This window comes from Pristiophorus japonicus, chromosome 26 (genome assembly GCF_044704955.1).
Source record: "Pristiophorus japonicus isolate sPriJap1 chromosome 26, sPriJap1.hap1, whole genome shotgun sequence".
Taxonomy (NCBI): Eukaryota; Metazoa; Chordata; class Chondrichthyes; family Pristiophoridae; genus Pristiophorus; species Pristiophorus japonicus.
In genome coordinates, this window is record NC_092002.1 from 12,837,717 (window position 1) to 12,859,232 (window position 21,516).

Sequence of the window (21,516 nt, forward strand, 5' to 3'; positions counted from 1 at the left end):
CACTGACACCTGGTCTTAAACATTATCAACTGGTCCTAGACACTGACAATTAGTCCAAGACACTGTCAACTGGTTCTAGACACTGTCAACTAGTCCAAGGCACTGCCAACTGGTCCAGGGCACTGGCAACTGGTCCTAGACACTGTCAACTGGCCCGAGATACTGTGAACTGGTTATAACACCCCTCTACTGGTCCAGGGCACTGTCAACTGGTCAGAGACACTGTCAATTGGTCCAAGGCTGTCAACTGGTCCCAGACACTGTGAACTGGTCCTGGACACTGTCCAACTGGTCCTCGACACTGTCAACTAGTCCAGGGCGCTGTCAACTGGTCCAAGGCAATGTCAACTGGTCCTAGACACTGACAATTAGTCCAAGACACTGTCAACTGGTCCTAGACACTGACAATTAGTCCAAGACACTGTCAACTGGTCCAAGGCACTGTCAACTGGTCCAAGGCACTGTCAGCTGGTCCAGGGCACTGCCAACTGGTCCAAGACACTGTTAACTGGTCCTAGACACTGTCAACTGGTCCAGGCCACTGACAACTGATCCAGGACATTGTCAACTGGTCCAAGACACTGTCAATTGGTCCAGGGCACTGTCAATTGGTCCAAGACACGGACAACTGGTCCAAGACACTGACAACTGGTCCAAGACACTGACAACTGGTCCAAGACACTGACAACTGGTCCGAGACACTGTCAACTGGTTCTAGACACTGTCAACTGGTCCAAGGCACTGTCAACTGGTCCTGGACACTGACAACTGGTCCAGGACACTGAGGACTGGTCCTTGACACTGTCAACTGGTCCGAGAAACTGACAAATGGTCATAGACACTGACAACTGGTCAAGGACTTTGACAACTGGTCCAGGACACTGACAACTGGTCCAGGACACTGACAACTGGTCCAGGACACTGACAACTGGTCCAGGACACTGACCACTGGTCCAGGACACCGACAACTGGTCCTAGACACTATCAACTGGTCAAGGACACTGACAACAAGTCCGAGACACTGTCAACTAGACCGGGACATTGATAACTGGTTCAAGACACTGGCAACTGGTCCAGGACACTGACAACTGGTCCTAGACACTGACAACTGGCCCTAGGCACTGTCAACTGGTCCAAGACACTGACAACTGGTCCAAGACACTGGCAACTGGTTCTAGGCACTACCAACTGGTCCAAGGCACTGTCAGCTGGTCCAGGGCACTGCCAACTGGTCCAAGACACTGGCAACTGGTCCTAGACACTGTCAACTGGTCCAGGACACTGTCAACTGGTCCAAGACATTGTCAATTGGTCCAGCGCACTGTCAATTGGTCCAAGACACGGACAACTGGTCCTAGACACTGTCAACTGACCCTAGATACTGTGAACTAGTTATAACACCTGTCAACTGGTCCAGGGCACTGTCAACTGGTCAGAGACACTGTCAATTGGTCCAAGGCTGTCCAACTGGTCCTAGACACTGTCAACTAGTCCAGAGCACTGTCAACTGGTCCAAGGCACTGTCAACTGGTCCAAAGCACTGTCAACTGGTCCTAGATACTGACAATTAGTCCAAGACACTGTCAACTGGTTCTAGACACTGTCAACTGGTCCAAGGCACTGTCAGCTGGTCCAGGGCAATGCCAACTGGGCCAAGACACTGTCAACTGGTCCTAGACACTGTCAACTGGTCCAGGACACTGTCAACTGGTCCAAGACATTGTCAATTGGTCCAGCGCACTGTCAATTGGTCCAAGACACGGACAACTGGTCCAAGACACTGTCAACTGGCCCTAGATATTGTGAACTGGTTAAAACACCCGTCAACTGGTCCAGGGCACTGACAACTGGTCCAAGACACTGACAATTAATCCTTGACAGTGTCAACTGGTTCTAGACACTGTCAACTGGTCCAGGACACTGAAAACTGGTCCTGGACACTGTCCAACTGGTCCTAGACACTGTCAACTGGTTCTAGACACTGACAACTGGTCCTAGACACTGTCAACTGGTCCTAGACACTGTCAACTGGTCCAGGGCACTGTCAACTGGTCCAAGACACTGACAACTGGTCCAAGGCACTGTCAACTGGTCTAGGAAACTGACAACTGGTCCAAGACACTGTCATTTGTTCGAAGACATGGACAACTGGTCCAAGACACTGTCAACTGGTCCTAGACACTGTCAACTGATCCAAGGCACTGCCAACTGGTCCAAGGCAGTGTCAACTGGTCCAAGGCAGTGTCAACTGGTCCAAGGCACTGTCAACTGGTCCAAGGCAGTGTCAACTGGTCCAAGGCACTGTCAACTGGTCCTAGACACTGTCAACTAGTCCAAGGCACTGTCAACTGGTCCTATTCACTGTCAACTGGTCCTATTCACTGTCAACTGGTCCAAGGCACTGTCAACTGGTCCAAGGCACTGTCAACTGGTCCTAGAAACTGACAAATGGTCCTAGACACTATCAACTGGTCCTAGACACTGTCAACAGGCCCAGGACACTGACAACTGGTCCAGGACACTGACAACTGCTCCAGGACACTTGACAACTGGTCTTAGACACTGTCAACTCGTCCTAAACACTGTCAACTGGTCCTAGACACTATCAACTGGTCAAGGACACTGACAACAAGTCCGAGACACTGTCAACTAGACCGGGACATTGACAACTGGTTCAAGACACTGGCAACTGGTCCAGGACACTGACAACTGGTCCTAGGCACTGTCAACTGGTCCAAGACACTGACAACTGGTCCAGGACACGGTCAACTGATCCAAGACACTGTCAACTGGTTCTAGGCATTACCAACTGGTCCATGGCACTGTCAGCTGGTCCAGGGCACTGTCAATTGGTCCAAGACACGGACAACTAGTCCAAGACACTGACAACTGGTCCTAGACCCTATCAACTGGACCTAGACACTGTCAGCTGGTCCAGGGCACTGTCAACTGGTCCAAGACACTGTCAACTGGCCCTAGATACCGTGAACTGGTTAGAACACCCGTCAACTGGTCCAGGGCACTGTCAACTGGTCAGAGACACTGTCAATTGGTCCAAGGCTGTCAACTGGTCCAGGCCAGTGACAACTGATCCAGGACACTGTCAACTCGTCCAAGACACTGTCAATTGGTCCAGGGCACTGTCAACTGGTCCAAGGCACTGGCAACTGGTCCTAGACACTGTCAACTTTCCAAGCCACTGACAACTGATCCAGGACACTGTCATCTGGTCCTAGACACTGACAATTAGTCCAAGACCCTGTCAACTGGTTCTAGACACTGTCAACTGGTCCAAGGAACTGTCAGCTGGTCCAGGGCACTGCCAACTGGTCCAAGACACTGGCAACTGGTCCTAGACACTGTCAACTGATCCAGGACACTGTCAATTAGTCTAGGGCACTGTCAACTGGTCCTCGACACTGTCGACTAGTCCAAGACACTGACAACTGGTCCTAGACTCGATCAACTGGTCCTAGACACTGTCAGCTGGTCCAGGGCACTGTCAACTGGTCCAAGACACTGACAACTGGTCCGAGACACTGTCAACTGGTTCTAGACACTGTCAACTGGTCCAAGGCACTGTCAACTGGTCCTGGACACTGACAACTGGTCCAGGACACTGAGGACTGGTCCTTGACACTGTCAACTGGTCCGAGAAACTGACAAATGGTCATAGACACTGACAACTGGTCAAGGACTTTGACAACTGGTCCAGGACACTGACAACTGGTCCAGGACACTGACAACTGGTCCAGGACACTGACAACTGGTCCAGGACACTGACCACTGGTCCAGGACACCGACAACTGGTCCTAGACACTATCAACTGGTCAAGGACACTGACAACAAGTCCGAGACACTGTCAACTAGACCGGGACATTGATAACTGGTTCAAGACACTGGCAACTGGTCCAGGACACTGACAACTGGTCCTAGACACTGACAACTGGCCCTAGGCACTGTCAACTGGTCCAAGACACTGACAACTGGTCCAAGACACTGGCAACTGGTTCTAGGCACTACCAACTGGTCCAAGGCACTGTCAGCTGGTCCAGGGCACTGCCAACTGGTCCAAGACACTGGCAACTGGTCCTAGACACTGTCAACTGGTCCAGGTCACTGTCAACTGGTCCAAGACATTGTCAATTGGTCCAGCGCACTGTCAATTGGTCCAAGACACGGACAACTGGTCCTAGACACTGTCAACTGACCCTAGATACTGTGAACTAGTTATAACACCTGTCAACTGGTCCAGGGCACTGTCAACTGGTCAGAGACACTGTCAATTGGTCCAAGGCTGTCCAACTGGTCCTAGACACTGTCAACTAGTCCAGAGCACTGTCAACTGGTCCAAGGCACTGTCAACTGGTCCAAAGCACTGTCAACTGGTCCTAGATACTGACAATTAGTCCAAGACACTGTCAACTGGTTCTAGACACTGTCAACTGGTCCAAGGCACTGTCAGCTGGTCCAGGGCAATGCCAACTGGGCCAAGACACTGTCAACTGGTCCTAGACACTGTCAACTGGTCCAGGACACTGTCAACTGGTCCAAGACATTGTCAATTGGTCCAGCGCACTGTCAATTGGTCCAAGACACGGACAACTGGTCCAAGACACTGTCAACTGGCCCTAGATATTGTGAACTGGTTAAAACACCCGTCAACTGGTCCAGGGCACTGACAACTGGTCCAAGACACTGACAATTAATCCTTGACAGTGTCAACTGGTTCTAGACACTGTCAACTGGTCCAGGACACTGAAAACTGGTCCTGGACACTGTCCAACTGGTCCTAGACACTGTCAACTGGTTCTAGACACTGACAACTGGTCCTAGACACTGTCAACTGGTCCTAGACACTGTCAACTGGTCCAGGGCACTGTCAACTGGTCCAAGACACTGACAACTGGTCCAAGGCACTGTCAACTGGTCTAGGAAACTGACAACTGGTCCAAGACACTGTCATTTGTTCGAAGACATGGACAACTGGTCCAAGACACTGTCAACTGGTCCTAGACACTGTCAACTGATCCAAGGCACTGCCAACTGGTCCAAGGCAGTGTCAACTGGTCCAAGGCAGTGTCAACTGGTCCAAGGCACTGTCAACTGGTCCAAGGCAGTGTCAACTGGTCCAAGGCACTGTCAACTGGTCCTAGACACTGTCAACTAGTCCAAGGCACTGTCAACTGGTCCTATTCACTGTCAACTGGTCCTATTCACTGTCAACTGGTCCAAGGCACTGTCAACTGGTCCAAGGCACTGTCAACTGGTCCTAGAAACTGACAAATGGTCCTAGACACTATCAACTGGTCCTAGACACTGTCAACAGGCCCAGGACACTGACAACTGGTCCAGGACACTGACAACTGCTCCAGGACACTTGACAACTGGTCTTAGACACTGTCAACTCGTCCTAAACACTGTCAACTGGTCCTAGACACTATCAACTGGTCAAGGACACTGACAACAAGTCCGAGACACTGTCAACTAGACCGGGACATTGACAACTGGTTCAAGACACTGGCAACTGGTCCAGGACACTGACAACTGGTCCTAGGCACTGTCAACTGGTCCAAGACACTGACAACTGGTCCAGGACACGGTCAACTGATCCAAGACACTGTCAACTGGTTCTAGGCATTACCAACTGGTCCATGGCACTGTCAGCTGGTCCAGGGCACTGTCAATTGGTCCAAGACACGGACAACTAGTCCAAGACACTGACAACTGGTCCTAGACCCTATCAACTGGACCTAGACACTGTCAGCTGGTCCAGGGCACTGTCAACTGGTCCAAGACACTGTCAACTGGCCCTAGATACCGTGAACTGGTTAGAACACCCGTCAACTGGTCCAGGGCACTGTCAACTGGTCAGAGACACTGTCAATTGGTCCAAGGCTGTCAACTGGTCCAGGCCAGTGACAACTGATCCAGGACACTGTCAACTCGTCCAAGACACTGTCAATTGGTCCAGGGCACTGTCAACTGGTCCAAGGCACTGGCAACTGGTCCTAGACACTGTCAACTTTCCAAGCCACTGACAACTGATCCAGGACACTGTCATCTGGTCCTAGACACTGACAATTAGTCCAAGACCCTGTCAACTGGTTCTAGACACTGTCAACTGGTCCAAGGAACTGTCAGCTGGTCCAGGGCACTGCCAACTGGTCCAAGACACTGGCAACTGGTCCTAGACACTGTCAACTGATCCAGGACACTGTCAATTAGTCTAGGGCACTGTCAACTGGTCCTCGACACTGTCGACTAGTCCAAGACACTGACAACTGGTCCTAGACTCGATCAACTGGTCCTAGACACTGTCAGCTGGTCCAGGGCACTGTCAACTGGCCCAAGACACTGTCAACTGGCCCAAGACACTGACAACTGGTCCAAGGCACTGTCAACTGGTCCAGGGCACTGGCAACTGGTCCTAGATACTGTCAACTGGCCCTAGATATTGTGAACTGGTTAAAACAACCGTCAACTGGTCCAGGGCACTGACAACTGGTCCAAGACACTGTCAATTGGTCCAAGGCTGCCAACTGGTCCAAGGCACTGTCAACTGGTCCAGGACACTGTCAACTGGTCCTAGACACTGACAACTGGTCCGAGACACTGACAACTGGTCCGAGACACTGACAACTGGTCCAGGACACTGACAACTGGTCCAGGACACTGACAACTGGCCCTAGACAACAAGTCCGAGACACTGTCAACTGGTCCAAGGCACTGTTAACTGGTCCTGGACACTGTCAACTGGTCCAAGACACTGTCAACTGGTTCTAGAAACTGACAACTGGTCCAAGGCACTGTCAACTGGTCCTGGACAACTGACACTGAGCTAAATTAAAAAGTAGGACCTCAAAAGTAGTAATCTCGGGATTGCTACCAGTGCCACGTGCTAGTCAGAGTAGGAATCGCAGGATAGCGCAGATGAATACATGGCTTGAGCAGTGGTGCAGCAGGGAGGGATTCAAATTCTTGGGGCATTGGAACCGGTTCTGGGGGAGGTGGGACCAGTACAAACCGGACGGTCTGCACCTGGGCAGGTCCGGAACCAATGTCCTAGGGGGAGTGTTTGCTAGTGCTGTTGGGGAGGAGTTAAACTAATATTGCAGGGGGATGCGAACCTATACAGGGAGTCAGAGGGAGACAAAAATGAGGCAAAAGCAAAAGACAGAAAGGAGATGAGGAAAAGTGGAGGGCAGAGAAACCCAAGGCAAAGAACAAAAAGGGCCACTGTACAGCAAAATTCTAGAAGGACAAAGGGTGTTAAAAAAGCAAGCCTGAAGGCTTTGTGTCTTAATGCAAGGAGTATCCGCAATAAGGTGGATGAATTAACTGTGCAAATAGATGTTAACAAATATGATGTGATTGGGATTACGGAGACGTGGCTCCAGGATGACCAGGGCTGGGAACTCAACATCCAGGGGTATTCAACATTCAGGAAGGATAGAATAAAAGGAAAAGGAGGTGGGGTAGCATTGCTGGTTAAAGAGGAGATTAATGCAATAGTTAGGAAAGACATTAGCTTGGATGATGTGGAATCTATATGGGTAGAGCTGCAGAACACTAAAGGGCAAAAATCGTCAGTGGGAGTTGTGTACAGACCTCCAAACAGTAGTAGTGATGTTGGGGAGGGCATCAAACAGGAAATTAGGAGTGCATGCAATAAAGGTGCAGCAGTTACAATGGGTGACTTTAATATGCACATAGATTGGGCTAGCCAAACTGGAAGCAATACGGTGGAGGAGGATTTCCTGGAATGCATAAGGGATGGTTTTCTAGACCAATATGTCGAGGAACCAACTAGGGGGAGGCCATCTTAGACTGGGTGTTGTGTAATGAGAGAGGATTAATTAGCAATCTCATTGTGCGAGGCCCCTTGGGGAAGAGTGACCATAATATGGTGGAATTCTGCATTAGGATGGAGAATGAATCAGTTAATTCAGAGACCATGGTCCAGAACTTAAAGAAGGGTAACTTTGAAGGTATGAGGCATGAATTGGCTAAGATAGATTGGCTAATGATACTTAAGGGGTTGACTGTGGATGGGCAATGGCAGACATTTAGAGACCGCATGGATGAATTACAACAATTGTACATTCCTGTCTGGCGTAAAAATAAAAAAGGGAAGGTGGCTCAACCGTGGCTATCTAGGGAAATCAGGGATAGTATTAAAGCCAAGGAAATGGCATACAAATTGGCCAGAAATAGCAGCGAACCTGGGGACTGGGAGAAATTTAGAACTCAGCAGAGGAGGACAAAGGGTTTGATTAGGACAGGGAAAATGGAGTACGAGAAGAAGCTTGCAGGGAACATTAAGGCGGATTGCAAAAGTTTCTATAGGTATGTAAAGAGAAAAAGGTTAGTAAAGACAAACGTAGGTCCCCTGCAGTCAGAATCAGGGGAAGTCATAACGGGGAACAAAGAAATGGCAGACCAATTGAACAAGTACTTTGGTTCAGTATTCACTAAGGAGGACACAAACAACCTTCCGGATATAAAAGTGGTCAGAGGGTCTATTAAGGAGGAGGAACTGAGGGAAATCTTTATTAGTCGGGAAATTGTGTTGGGGAAATTGATGGGATTGAAGGCCGATAAATCCCCAGGGCCTGATGGACTGCATCCCAGAGTACTTTAGGAGGTGGCCTTGGAAATAGCGGATGCATTGACAGTCATTTTCCAACATTCCATTGACTCTGGATCAGTTCCTATCAAGTGGAGGGTAGCCAATGTAACCCCACTTTTTAAAAAAGGAGGGAGAGAGAAAGCAGGGAATTATAGACCGGTCAGCCTGACCTCAGTAGTGGGTAAAATGATGGAATCAATTATTAAGGATGTCATAGCAGCGCATTTGGAAAATGGTGACATGATAGGTCCAAGTCAGCATGGATTTGTGAAAGGGAGATCATGCTTGACAAATCTTCTGGAATTTTTTGAGGATGTTTCCAATAAAGTGGACAAAGGAGTACCAGTTGATGTGGTATATTTGGACTTTCAGAAGGCTTTCGACAAGGTCCCACACAGGAGATTAATATGCAAAGTTAAAGCACATGGGATTGGGGGTAGTGTGCTGACGTGGATTGAGAACTGGTTGTCAGACAGGAAGCAAAGAGTAGGAGTAAATGGGTACTTTTCGGAATGGCAGGCAGTGACTAGTGGGATACCGCAGGGTTCTGTGCTGGGCCCCCAGCTGTTTACATTGTACATTAATGATTTAGACGAGGGGATTAAATGTAGTATCTCCAAATTTGCGGATGACACTAAGTTGGGTGGCAGTGTGAGCTGCGAGGAGGATGCTATGAGGCTACAGAGTGACTTGGATAGGTTAGGTGAGTGGGCAAATGCGTGGCAGATGAAGTAGAATGTGGATAAATGTGAGGTTATCCACTTTGGTGGTAAAAACAGAGAGACAGACTATTATCTGAATGGTGACAGATTAGGAAAAGGGAAGGTGCAACGAGACTTGGGTGTCATGGTACATCAGTCATTGAAGGTTGGCATGTAGGTACAGCAGGCGGTTAAGAAAGCAAATGGCATGTTGGCCTTCATAGCGAGGGGATTTGAGTACAGGGGCAGGGAGGTGTTGCTACAGTTGTACAGGGCCTTGGTGAGGCCACACCTGGAGTATTGTGTACAGTTTTGGTCTCCTAACTTGAGGAAGGACATTCTTGCTATTGAGGGAGTGCAGCGAAGATTCACCAGACTGATTCCCGGGATGGTGGGACTGACCTATCAAGAAAGACTGGATCAACTGGGCTTGTATTCACTGGAGTTCAGAAGAGTGAGAGGGGACCTCATAGAAACGTTTAAAATTCTGACGGGTTTGGACAGGTTGGATGCAGGAAGAATGTTCCCAATGTTGGGGAAGTCCAGAACCAGGGGTCACAGTCTAAGGATAAGGGGTAAGCCATTTAGGACCGAGATAAGGAGAAACTTCTTCACCCAGAGTGGTGAACCTGTGGAATTCTCTACCACAGGAAGTAGTTGAGGCCAATTCACTAAATATATTCAAAAGGGAGTTAGATGAAGTCCTTACTACTCGGGGGATCAAGGGGTATGGCGTGAAAGCAGGAAGTGGGTACTGAAGTTTCATGTTCAGCCATGAACTCATTGAATGGCGGTGCAGGCTAGAAGGGCTGAATGGCCTGCTCCTGCACCTATTTTCTATGTTTCTATGTTTCTAAACACTGTCAACTGGTCCAAGACACTGGCAACTGGTCAAGGACATTGACAACTGGTTCAAGACACTGGGAACTGGTCCAGGACACTGACAACTGGTCCATGACACTGGCAACTAGTCCAGGACACTGGCAACTGGTCCAGGACACTGACAACTGGTCCAAGACACTGTCAACTGGTCCAAGACATTTGCAACTGGTCCAAGACACTGGCAACTGGTCCAAGACACTGTAAACTGGTCCAAGACACTGGCAACTGGTCCAGGACACTGACAACTGGTCCAGGACACTGACAACTGGTCCTAGACACTGACAACTGGTCCAGGACACTTTCAACTGGTCCTAGATACTGTCAACTGGTCCAAGACACTGGCAACTGGTGCTCGACACTGTCAACTGGTCCAGGCTATTGACAACTGGTCCAGGACACTGTCAACTGGCCCTAGACACAGACAACTGGTCCTAGACACTGTCAACTGCTCCTAGACACTGTCAACTGCTCCTAGACACTATCAACTGGTCCAGGACACTGGCAACTGGTTCAAGACACTGGCAACTGGTCCAGGACACTGACAATTGGTCCTAGACACTGTCAACTGGTCCAAGACACTGTCAACTGGTCCAAGACACTGGCAACTGGTCCAGGACACTGTCGACTGGTCCAAGACACTGTTGACTGGTCCAAGACAATGGCAACTGGTCCAGGACACTGACAACTGGTCCAGGACACTGACAACTGGTCCTAGACACTGCAAAGTGGTCCAGGACACTTTCAACTGGTCCTAGATACTGTCAACTGCTCCAAGATAATGACAACTGGTCCTAGATACTGTCAACTGGTCCTAGACACAGTCAACTGGTCCTAGACACTATCAACTGGTCCTAGATACTGTCAACAGGTCCAGGGCACTGACACCTGGTCCAGGACACTGACAACTGCTCCAGGACACTGACACCTGGTCCGAGACACTGTCCACTGGTCCTAAACACTGTCACCTGGTCCTAGACACTATCAACTGGTCAAGGACACTGACAACCAGTCCTAGACACTGTCAACTAGTCCTGGACATTGACAACTGGTCCAAGACACTGGCAACTGGTCGAGGACACTGACAACTGCTCCAGGACACTTGACAACTGGTCCTAGACACTGTCAACTGGTCCTAAATACTGCCAACTGGTCCTAGACACTATCAACTGGTCAAGGACACTGACAACAAGTCCTAGACACTGTCAACTAGTCCGGGACATTGACAACTGGTCCTAGACACTGTCAACTGGTCCAAGACACTGTCAACTGGTCCAAGATACTGGCAACTGGTCCAGGACACTGGCAACTGGTCCAAGACACTGTAAACTGGTCCAGGACACTGGCAACTGGTCCAGGACACTGACAACTGGTCCAGGACACTTTCAACTGGTCCTAGATACTGTCAACTGGTCCAAGACAATGACAACTGGTCCTAGATACTTTCAACTGGTCCTAGATACTGTCAACTGGTCCAAGACACTGACAACTGGTCCAGGACACTGGCAACTGGTTCTAGACACTGCCAACTGGTCAATGGCACTGTCAGCTGGTCCAGGGCACTGTCAGCTGGTCCAGGACACTGTCAACTGGCCGTAGACACTGTCAATTGGTCCAAGGTACTGTCAATTGGTCGAAGACACGGACAACTGGTCCAAGACACTGTCAACTGGCCCTAGACACAGTCAACTGGTCCAGGACACTGACAACTGGTCCAAGACACTGACAACTGGTCCTAGACACTGTCAACTGGTCGTAGACACTGTCAACTGGTCCAGGGCACTGTCAACTGGTCCAGGGCACTGTCAACTGGTCCAAGACACTGACAACTGGTCCAAGGCACTGTCAACTGGTCTAGGACACTGACAACTGGTCCAAGACACTGTCAACTGGTCGAAGACATGGACAACTGGTCCAAGACACTGTCAACTGGTCCAAGGCACTGCCAACTGGTCCAAGGCAGTGTCAACTGGTCCAAGGCACTGTCAACTGGTCCAAGGCACTGTCAACTGGTCCAAGACACTGTCAACTGGTCCTAGACACTGTCAACTAGTCCAAGGCACTGTCAACTGGTCCCAGACACTGTCAACTGGTCCTAGACACTGTGAACTGGTTCACGATACTGTCCAACTGCTCGGAGATGCTGCTGCCTGCCCTGCAACACCGTTGGCCTCTCGAAAACACTGCCGACTGTCTTGAGACTAACGCCCATTTTCCATATCCAGATTCTGCATTTTTAGGAGATGTGGGTAGAAAATCAGCAACCAAAATTAAACAGAAGGGTTAGAACACAGTTCAATGAAACTGATATCTGACCCCTCAGTAGCTGCAGTTACAAAGAGATGGTTAGCCAGGGGTTAAATTGTAGAGTACATAATCCCTCAACACAATCTGTAATACCAGCTGCGAACTACTGAGTGGTGCAAACGTGCCAGACATGGACCCAATAGGAACAGGAGGAGGCCATTCAGCCCCTCAAGCCTGTTCCGCCATTCAATGAGATCATGGTTGACCCACAACCTAACTCCAAAAATCCGCCTTTGCTCTATATCAAAGCCTCCCTGATAAAGTGCAACATCCCCATCGGCACCTGGGAGTCCCTGACCAAAGACCGCCCTAAGTAGAGGAAGTGCATCCGGGAGGGCGCTGAACACCTCGAGTCTCATCGCCGAGAGCGTGTAGAAATGAAGCGCAGGCAGCGGAAAGAACGTGCGGCAAACCTGTCCCACCCTCCCTTACCCTCAACGACTATCTGTCCCACCTGTGACAGGGACTGTGGTTCTCGTATTGGACTGTTCAGTCATCTAAGGACTCATTTTAAGAGTGGAAGCAAGTCTTCCTCGATTCCGAGGGACTGCCTATGATGATGATATCCCTTAATACCTTTGGTTAATAAAAATTTATCAATCTCCAATTTAAAATGAACAACTGATCTAGCATCAGTTGTCATTTGCGGAAGAGAGTTCCAAACTTCTATCAGTCAGTGGCTCAGTGGATAGCACTCTCGCCTTTGAGTCAGAAGGTTGTGGGTTCAAGTCCCACTCCAGGGGCTTGAGCACAAAGAATGAAGGCTGACACTCCAGCGCAGTGCTGAGGGAGTGCCGTACTGTCGGAGGTGCCGTCTTTCGGATGAGACGTTAAACCGAAGCCCTGTGTCTGCCCTCTCAAGTGCACATAAAAGATCCTCATGGCACTATTCTGAAAAAGAGCAGGGGAGTTATCCCTGATATCCTGGGGCCGATATTTATCCCTCAATCAAAAATACAAATTATCTGGGTCATTATCACGTTGATGTTTGTGGGAACTTGCTGTGCTCATATTGACTGCCGCGTTACCCACATTACAACAGTGACTACACTCCAAAGGTACATTATTGACTGTAAACCGTTTTGAGACACTCGGTGGTTGTGAAAGGCACCATATAAATGTAAGTCTTTCTTTCTTTGTGTGTAGAAGTGTTTCCTAATTTCACTCCTGGAACATCTGGCTCTAATTTTCAGACTCTGCCCCCTAGTCCTAGATCCCTAACCAGCGGGAATAGTTTCTCTCTGTCTACCCTATCTCTTCCCCTTAATATCTTGAAAAAGTGTGGAGAGAATATTCTAAGGATTGTCCTTAGTCTCTGTGGTTCCCCACGTCAGAATCACTGTCCACTTCACGCATGTAAAGACTGCTCCCATTGTCTCATAGGTCACGAGGTCACCGTTCTGGTTCGCAACCTGGCCACACTGCCAGCTGAACGCGAAGGGGTAAAGGTCATCGTTGGTGACGTGCTGAATAAGGAAGATGTCCAGAAGGCGGTCAAAGGTCAGGACGGGGTCATCATCGTTCTGGGAACCAGGAACGACCTGAGTAAGTCTGTCTGCCAGGTGGACCTCGCTGCTGTAATGTGAGCACCCGGGAGCATGCTCATAGCTTTGTAGGGCTGTTGATGCCTGTAATTTCTATGGTCTGGAGGAGTCCGTGTTCCATGTTTATGTACAATGTGTGAGGTTGCAGCCTCTTACAATATTTGAAGGGGCTGCTCCTCAAATTCTGGTTGCACTTCGGTGCCACCCTCCTGATCTTTAGGCACCCGGTGCGGGGGGGAGCAGGCAGGTCGGAGGGCCTCCTCATAGGACTGCTCCTGGGCACGGCCAAGGTGGCCATTAACCGGTCCAGGCAGCGGGCGGTTGCGGGGATAGTTCAGCCCGACTGCCTGCCTCTCTTCTGCAGGTACCTCTGAGCCAGGGTGTCCCTGGAGATGGAGCAACCCGTGCCCACCGGTACGCTCGCGGCCTTCTGCGAGAGGTGGGCACCGGAGGGACTGGAGTGCATCACCGCCCCGGGAACATGATTTTGATTTAATTTGATAAATTTCCCAAGTTAATTTGGATTTATGGGTTCTAGTGCATTTTAAAAAAGGGGGGTACTTGATTTAAATGTTCAACTCAAAATAGTTGTAGAGCTGTTGAGTTGGGAGCGGCTTAGCCAGTCACATGATGTTCACGAGATCCAATAAAACCCCAGCTAGTTGGGTTCGGGGGATCCACGATGAGGCAGGCGGATGTGAGCCTGGTGGCTAAACTGGTAATGTGTAGTGTGATTGTTAAACCTTTGCTAATAAACCAACTAGTTCTTAATAGCAATGTGTTGCTATGAATTCTTAAGCAAAGAACCCAGGAAGCAAATTACAGGTGCCATGTGGAGTGCTTGAGGCGAATAGTATAGATGTATTCAAGGGGAAGCTCCTTGATAAACACATGAGGGAGAAAGGAACGGAGGTTATGTTGATGGGATGAAATGAAGTAAAGCTAATCCCACTTTCCAGCTCTTGGTCCGTAGCCCTGTAGGTTGTGGCACTTCAAGAGCACATCCACGTATTTTAAAATAAGCCTCTACCACCCTTTCAGGCAGTGAGTTCCAGACCCCCACCACCCTCTGGGTGAAAAAAGTTCTCCTCAACTTCCCTCTAAACCTTCTACCAATTACTTTAAGTCTATGTCCCCTGGTTATTGACCTCTCTGCTAAGGGAAACAGGTCCTTCCTATCCACTCTATCTAGGCCCCTCATCATTTTATACACCTCAATCAAGTCCCTCCTCAGCCTCCTCTGTTCCAAAGAAAACAACCCAGCCTATCCAATCTTTCCTCATAGCTAAAGTTCTCCAGTCCAGGCAACATCCTCGTAAATCTCCTCTGTACCCTCTCTAGTGCGATCACATCCTTCCTGTAATGATCAGAACTACTCCAGCTGTGGCCTAACTAGTGTTTTATACAATTCAAGCATAACCTCCCCTGCTTTTGTATTCTGTGCCTCGGCTAATAAAGGAATGTATCCCGTGTGGGATAGAGAGGATTAAAAATACGTAGTGGGGGCGGCGTGGGTCAACCTCTGGCTTTTCAGCTCTGGGATCTGGGTTCAATACCAGAGCTAAGAGGTTATAACTATCAGGAAAAATTGAACATGCTGGGGTTTTTTTTCTCTCGATTACAAAGACTGAGGGGTGATCTGATAGAGGGTCATTGAGATTATGAAAGGGTTTGATAGGGTAGATATGGAGAAGGTGTTTAAGCCCCTTTGGGCCTAGCACTCAGGCCTACTGGCTTTGCTCTTGTGGCAGGGGAGCCTCATGCACACCTGGATTGCTGGGAGTGTGAAGTCTGAAAACGACCCTTGAACTTGGAGCGTTGCGGTCAAAACCCGTCGTTTGATGCCTCCTTTGTCTGTTTCTGCCTCCAACAGGCCCTACTACAATGATGTCGGAGGGAACCAGAAACATTGTCGAAGCGATGAAGGCCCACAATGTGAAGAAAGTGGTGGCCTGCATGTCAAGTAAGTTTACGGCTAAAAAGAAAGAAAAGACTTGCATTTATATAGCGCCTTTTACGACTTCAGGACATCCCAAAGCACTTTAAAGCCAATTTTGAAGTGTCGTCGCTTGAGATAATGACCAGATAACCTGTTTCAGTGATGTTGATTGAGGGTTAAATATTGGCCAGGGCACCGGGGATAACTCCACTGCTCTTCTTCCAATAGTGCCATGGGTTCTTTGACGTCCAACTGAGAGAGCAGAGGGGGCCTTGGTTTAACATCTCATCCGAAAGACGGCACCTCCAACAGTGCAGCATTCCCTCATCACTGCACTGGGAGTGTCAAGTCTCTCAAGTGAATCCACAATCCTCTGATTCAGAAGTGAGAGTGCTATCCACAGAGGCACGGCTGACATAAGAACATTAAAAATAGGAGCAGGAGTCGGCCATTTGGCCCCTCGAGCCTGCTCTGCCATTCAATAACATCATGGCTGATCTGATCTTGGCCTCAACTCCACTTACCTGCCTGCTCTCCATAACTCTTGACTCCCTTATCATTCAAAAATCTGTCTATCTCCATCTTAAATATATTCAATGTCACTTTATTCCCTTTTAATTTATAATGGATAACATTTGATGGTGTTTTACAGAATATTGAAATGTATAAATTGGGAGTTTTCCCTGCTGTCACTCCGTGTCTATCAGCTCGGGCTGTTGAACAAATGTTAAAAAGTTATTTAACGGAGAATGAAATGACCGGCCAATGTCTCAACGAAGAGGCAAAGGAGAAATGCAGAGAAATCTGCATCTCAGTAAAACACCCGAAGACCCACCGGAAGAGGGTTTACTCAATGCGATCGAGGCAATGCCGAGTCAACATTGGAGCGTACAGCTGGATTCGCTCCAAATAGCCAAAGTGGCAGAATAAGCGAGCACCCCAGACAGGCAAAGCAGTACCACACCGGGCAGAGACTTTATCCAGTGAACTTTGGGTACGGGCAGTGCCAGTCCTTTGCAGTGAGGGCAGAGGAGAGATGCAGTTGGATCCATGCCTTTGTTCATCATCATCATAGGCAGTCCCTCGGAATCGAGGAAGACTTGCTTCCACTCAAAATGAGTCCTTAGGTGGCTGAACAGTACTAGAGCCACAGTCCCTGTCACAGGTGGGACAGATAGTCGTTGAGAGGAAGGGAGGGTGGGACTGGTTCACCGCAAACTCTTTCCGCTGCCTGGGGAAACTCCCAATTTATACATTTCAATATTCTGTAAAACACCATCAAATGCTATCCATTATAAATTAAAAGGGAATAAAGTGACATTGAATATATTTAAGATGGAGATAGACAGATTTTTGAACGATAAGGGAGTCAAGAGTTATGGAGAGCAGGCAGGTAAGTGGAGTTGAGGCCAAGATCAGATCAGCCATGATGTTATTGAATGGCAGAGCAGGCTCGAGGGGCCAAATGGCCGACTCCTGCTCCTATTTCTGATGTTCTTATGTCAGCCGTGCCTCTGTGGATAGCTCTCTCACTTCTGAATCAGAAGATTGTGGATTCACTTGAGAGACTTGACACTCCCAGTGCAGTGCTGAGGGAATGCTGCACTGTAGAATCCTTCCGCTGCCTGCGCTTGGTTTCTGCACGCTCTCGGCGATGAGGCTCGAGGTGCTCAGCGCCCTCCCAGATGCACTTCCTCCACTTAGGGCGATCTTTGGCCAGGGACTCCCAGGTGTCAGTGGGGATGTTGCACCTTTTCAGTGAGGCTTTGCGGGTGTCCCTGTAATGTTTCCTCTGCCCACCTTTGGCTCGTTTGCCGTGAAGGAGTTCCGAGTAGAGCGCTTGCTTTGGGAGTCTTGTGTCTGGAATGCTAACGATGTGGCCTGCCCATTGGAGCTGATCAAGTGTGGTCAGTGCTTCAATGCTGGGGATGTTGTCCTGGTCGAGGACGCTAATGTTGGTGCATCTGTCCTCCCAGGGGATTTGTAGAATCTTGCGGAAGCATCATTGGTGGTATTTCTCCAGTGACTTGAGGTGACTACTGTACATGGTCCATGTCTCTGAGCCATACAGGAGGGCAAGTATTACTACAGCCCTATAGACCATGAGCTTGGTAGCTGTTTTGAGGGCCTGGTCTTCAAACACTCTTTTCTTCAGGCGGCCAAAGGCTGCACTGGCGCACTGGAAGCGGTGTTGAATCTCGTCGTCAGTGTCTGGTCTTATTGATAAGAAGCTCCCGAGGTATGGGAAATGGTCTACGTTGTCCAGGGCCACGCCATGGATCTTGATGACTGGGGGGGCAGTGCTGTGCGGCGAGGACAGGCTGGTGGAGGCACTTTGTCTTACGGATGTTTAGCGTAAGGCCCATGCGTTCGGACGCCTCAGTAAATACATCGACTATGCCTTTGTTACTGTTATGCATGCTCACAGGTTGTTTGAGCTGTTGCATTGTGAGTGGCTTAGCCGGTCATGTGATGTTCACAAGACTCAATAAAACCCCAGCCAGTTGAGTCTAGGTCATCCACGATGAGGTATGCAGTTGTGAGCCTAGTGAGTGAACTGCTAATGTGTAGTGTGAATGTTAAACCTTTGTTAATAAGCCAACTAGTTCTTAATAGCAATGTGTTGCTATGAATTCTTAAGCAAAGAACCCATGAAGCAAATTTATTATAGTTACCTCTAGACTTGACTATTCCAACGCACTCCTGGCTGGCCTTCCACATTCTACCCTACGTAAACTTGAGGTGATCCAAAACTCAGCTGCCCGTGTCCTAACTCGCACCAAGTCCTGCTCACCCATCACCCCTGTGCTTGCCGACCTACATTGGCCCCCGGTTAAGCAACGTTTCGATTTCAAAATTCTCATCTGTGTTTTCAAGTCTCACCAATGCCTCGCTCCTCCCTATCTCTGTAATCTCCTCCAGTCCCACAATCCACTGAGATGTCTGCGCTCCTCTAATTCTGCCCTCTTGAGCACTTCTGATTGTAATCGCTCAACCATTGGTGGCCATTACTTTAGCTGCCTGGGCCCCAAGCTCTGGAATTCCCACCTCTCTGCCTCTCCTTCCTTCTTTAATACGCTCCTTAAGATATACCTCTTTGACCAAGTTTTTGGTTACCTGCCCTAATTTCTTCTTTTTCTGACTCGTTGTCAAGTTCTTTGTCTCATCATACTCCTGTGAAGCGCCTTGGGACATTTTACTACGTTAAAGGCACTATATAAATACAAGTTGTTGTTGTTGTTGAGATGCAGTTGACGTGACATTTCCATTTCTACAGCTTTCCTGCTGTGGGATGAAGCCAAGATTCCTCCACGTCTGCTGGACGTGACCAAGGACCACCAGAGGATGTATGAAGTGCTGAAGCAGTCTGGCCTGGAGTATGTGGCTGTGTTTCCACCTCACATTGACGGTTAGATTTTCTTTACTATGGCGGGAATGGGGATTAGAATTGGTGCTGGGCGCAATGGAGCGGGTTTCCTGTCTAAGTTGGTTTCCCACCTCAGAGAAGTAGAATGGGGCTGATGAGAGGTTTTGGCAAGAATGGATGGAGAAAAATTATTCCCTCAGCCGAGTGTGTCAATAACCAGAGGTCATTGCTTCAAATTCATTGACAAAGGTCTAGAGGGGAGATGAGGAGAAATGTTTTCACTCAGAGAGGTGTTGGGATCTGGAACGCCCAACCTGAAATGGTGTTGGGAGCTGATTCCATCAATCATTCTAAAAGTGAGTTGGACAGATACTTGAGGATGAGGACCTTGCAGGGTTAAGGACAAAAAGTGAGGATGTGGCACTAAGCAGGACTGCTCTTTCAAAGAGCCAGCATAGGCACGATGGGCCGAATGGCTTCCTTCTGTGTTGTAAGCTTTTATGATAATACTAATGTTGAGCACGTTAACCAATCTGCTCCGACTCGCTGGTGCCCATTGGTGGCTGAGATTATATATTTTTTTAAATTTGTTCTCAGGATGTGGGCATCTGTCATGTATTCAACCAGCATTGTAACCCATGTATAAACTGACCTAAGTTGTACACCGTGAGAACACTGACCACTAGGTGGGAGACACTCCTAACCTGGACCTTCAGGTATAAAAGGGGAAGCTGCACCCACCTTCATCACTTGAGTGCTAAGAAATAAAGGACAGGTCACAGACTGACCTTCTCTCAAGCATGGGCCTCGTGTGCATTTATACTGTGTAGTAAGGACTTATCAATGGCGACAAGAAACTGGGATTTAAACCACGCGAGCATGGCCACTAGCAGAACAGACGAGAGGTACTGTGTTAAGGAATGGTTGGGACAGAGATTCAACATTGTTAATGCAGCACACAGTTCTCCAGGCAGACAAGGGCAGTCAGGCATGCCCCAGCATGTAGTCGAACCCAGAGGGGGAGTTCGACAGAGACAATGGCAAGCTGAACAGCGATTCACGCCATTGCAAGGGACAATGCGGCCAGTAATGGGGCCATCAACACCTGTTAATGGTGCATTCAAGGACAATAACAGGGGCAGTCAGGGATGATCGACTGGCAAGGGACCTTTTGTTTCAAACCGCAACTCATGCTGGAGGCGTGGAGGCATACATTCAGCCGGAGTTTGCAGAGATGAGCAAAATACCTGCAGAAATTGCAGAAATGGACACTGGGGGAAATCGCTGGAAGCTAAAGTTCAGCGAGTTCATGTGGAGCACGTATACAGTTCATACACCAGGACGCCACCGATAATGATGAAAGTGCTCCTCAATGGCATCCCAGTATTAATGGAGTTAGACACGGGTGCCAGCCAGTCCCTGATGGGTATCAAACAGTTTGAAAAGTTGTGGGCATCCAAGGCCAGGAGGCCAAAATTATCGCCGATTGACGCACAGCTACGGACTTACACAAAGCAGATCATTCCGGTGCTAGGCAGCGCCACAGTAGTCGTGACCCACAAAGATTCGGAGAACAGGTTGCCACTCTGGATTGTCCCAGGGGACGGTCCCGCACTACTGGGGAGGAGTTGGCTTGCTGTCATGAACTGGAAATGGGGCGATGTCAATGCAATTTCCTCTGTGGAGCGAGCATCATGCTCACAGGTCCTGGACAAATTTGACTCATTATTTCAACCCGGCATTGGCACTTTCATGGGGGCCAAGGTAGTGATTCACATAAACCCGGATGCCAGACCAGTACACCACAAGGCCAGAGCGGTGCCGTACGTGATGCGGGAAAAGATAGAAGGCGAATTGGACCGCCTGTTGAGGAAAGGCATCATCTCGCCAGTCGAATTCAGTGACTGGGCGAGCCCGATTGTGCCGGTGCTCAAGGCGGATGGGTCGGTCAGGATATGTGGCGATTACAAGGCCACCATCAATCGGGTGTCACTCCAAGACCAGTACCCGCTACCGAGAGCGGAGGACCTCTTTGCGACGCTATCCGGTGCCAAACTTTTTTCAAAATTGGACCTGACCTCAGCTTACATGACCCAGGAGTTGGCGAGTGAGTCGAAGAAGCTGACCACCATCACGACACACAAGGG

The 21,516-nt window shown here is 49.2% G+C and overlaps 1 protein-coding gene across 1 annotated transcript in view; it reads left to right on the forward strand.

The window, feature by feature from the left end:
• The window catches only part of blvrb (biliverdin reductase B), a 49,449-nt gene that overhangs the window by 22,968 nt on the left and 4,965 nt on the right, over nt 1-21,516 (forward strand). Inside the window, exons 2-4 of the mRNA XM_070867837.1 lie at nt 13,903-14,064; nt 15,937-16,026; nt 19,280-19,411. Of these exons, the coding sequence (XP_070723938.1) occupies nt 13,903-14,064; nt 15,937-16,026; nt 19,280-19,411 (384 nt within the window). The remainder of the gene's footprint in view (nt 1-13,902; nt 14,065-15,936; nt 16,027-19,279; nt 19,412-21,516) is intronic.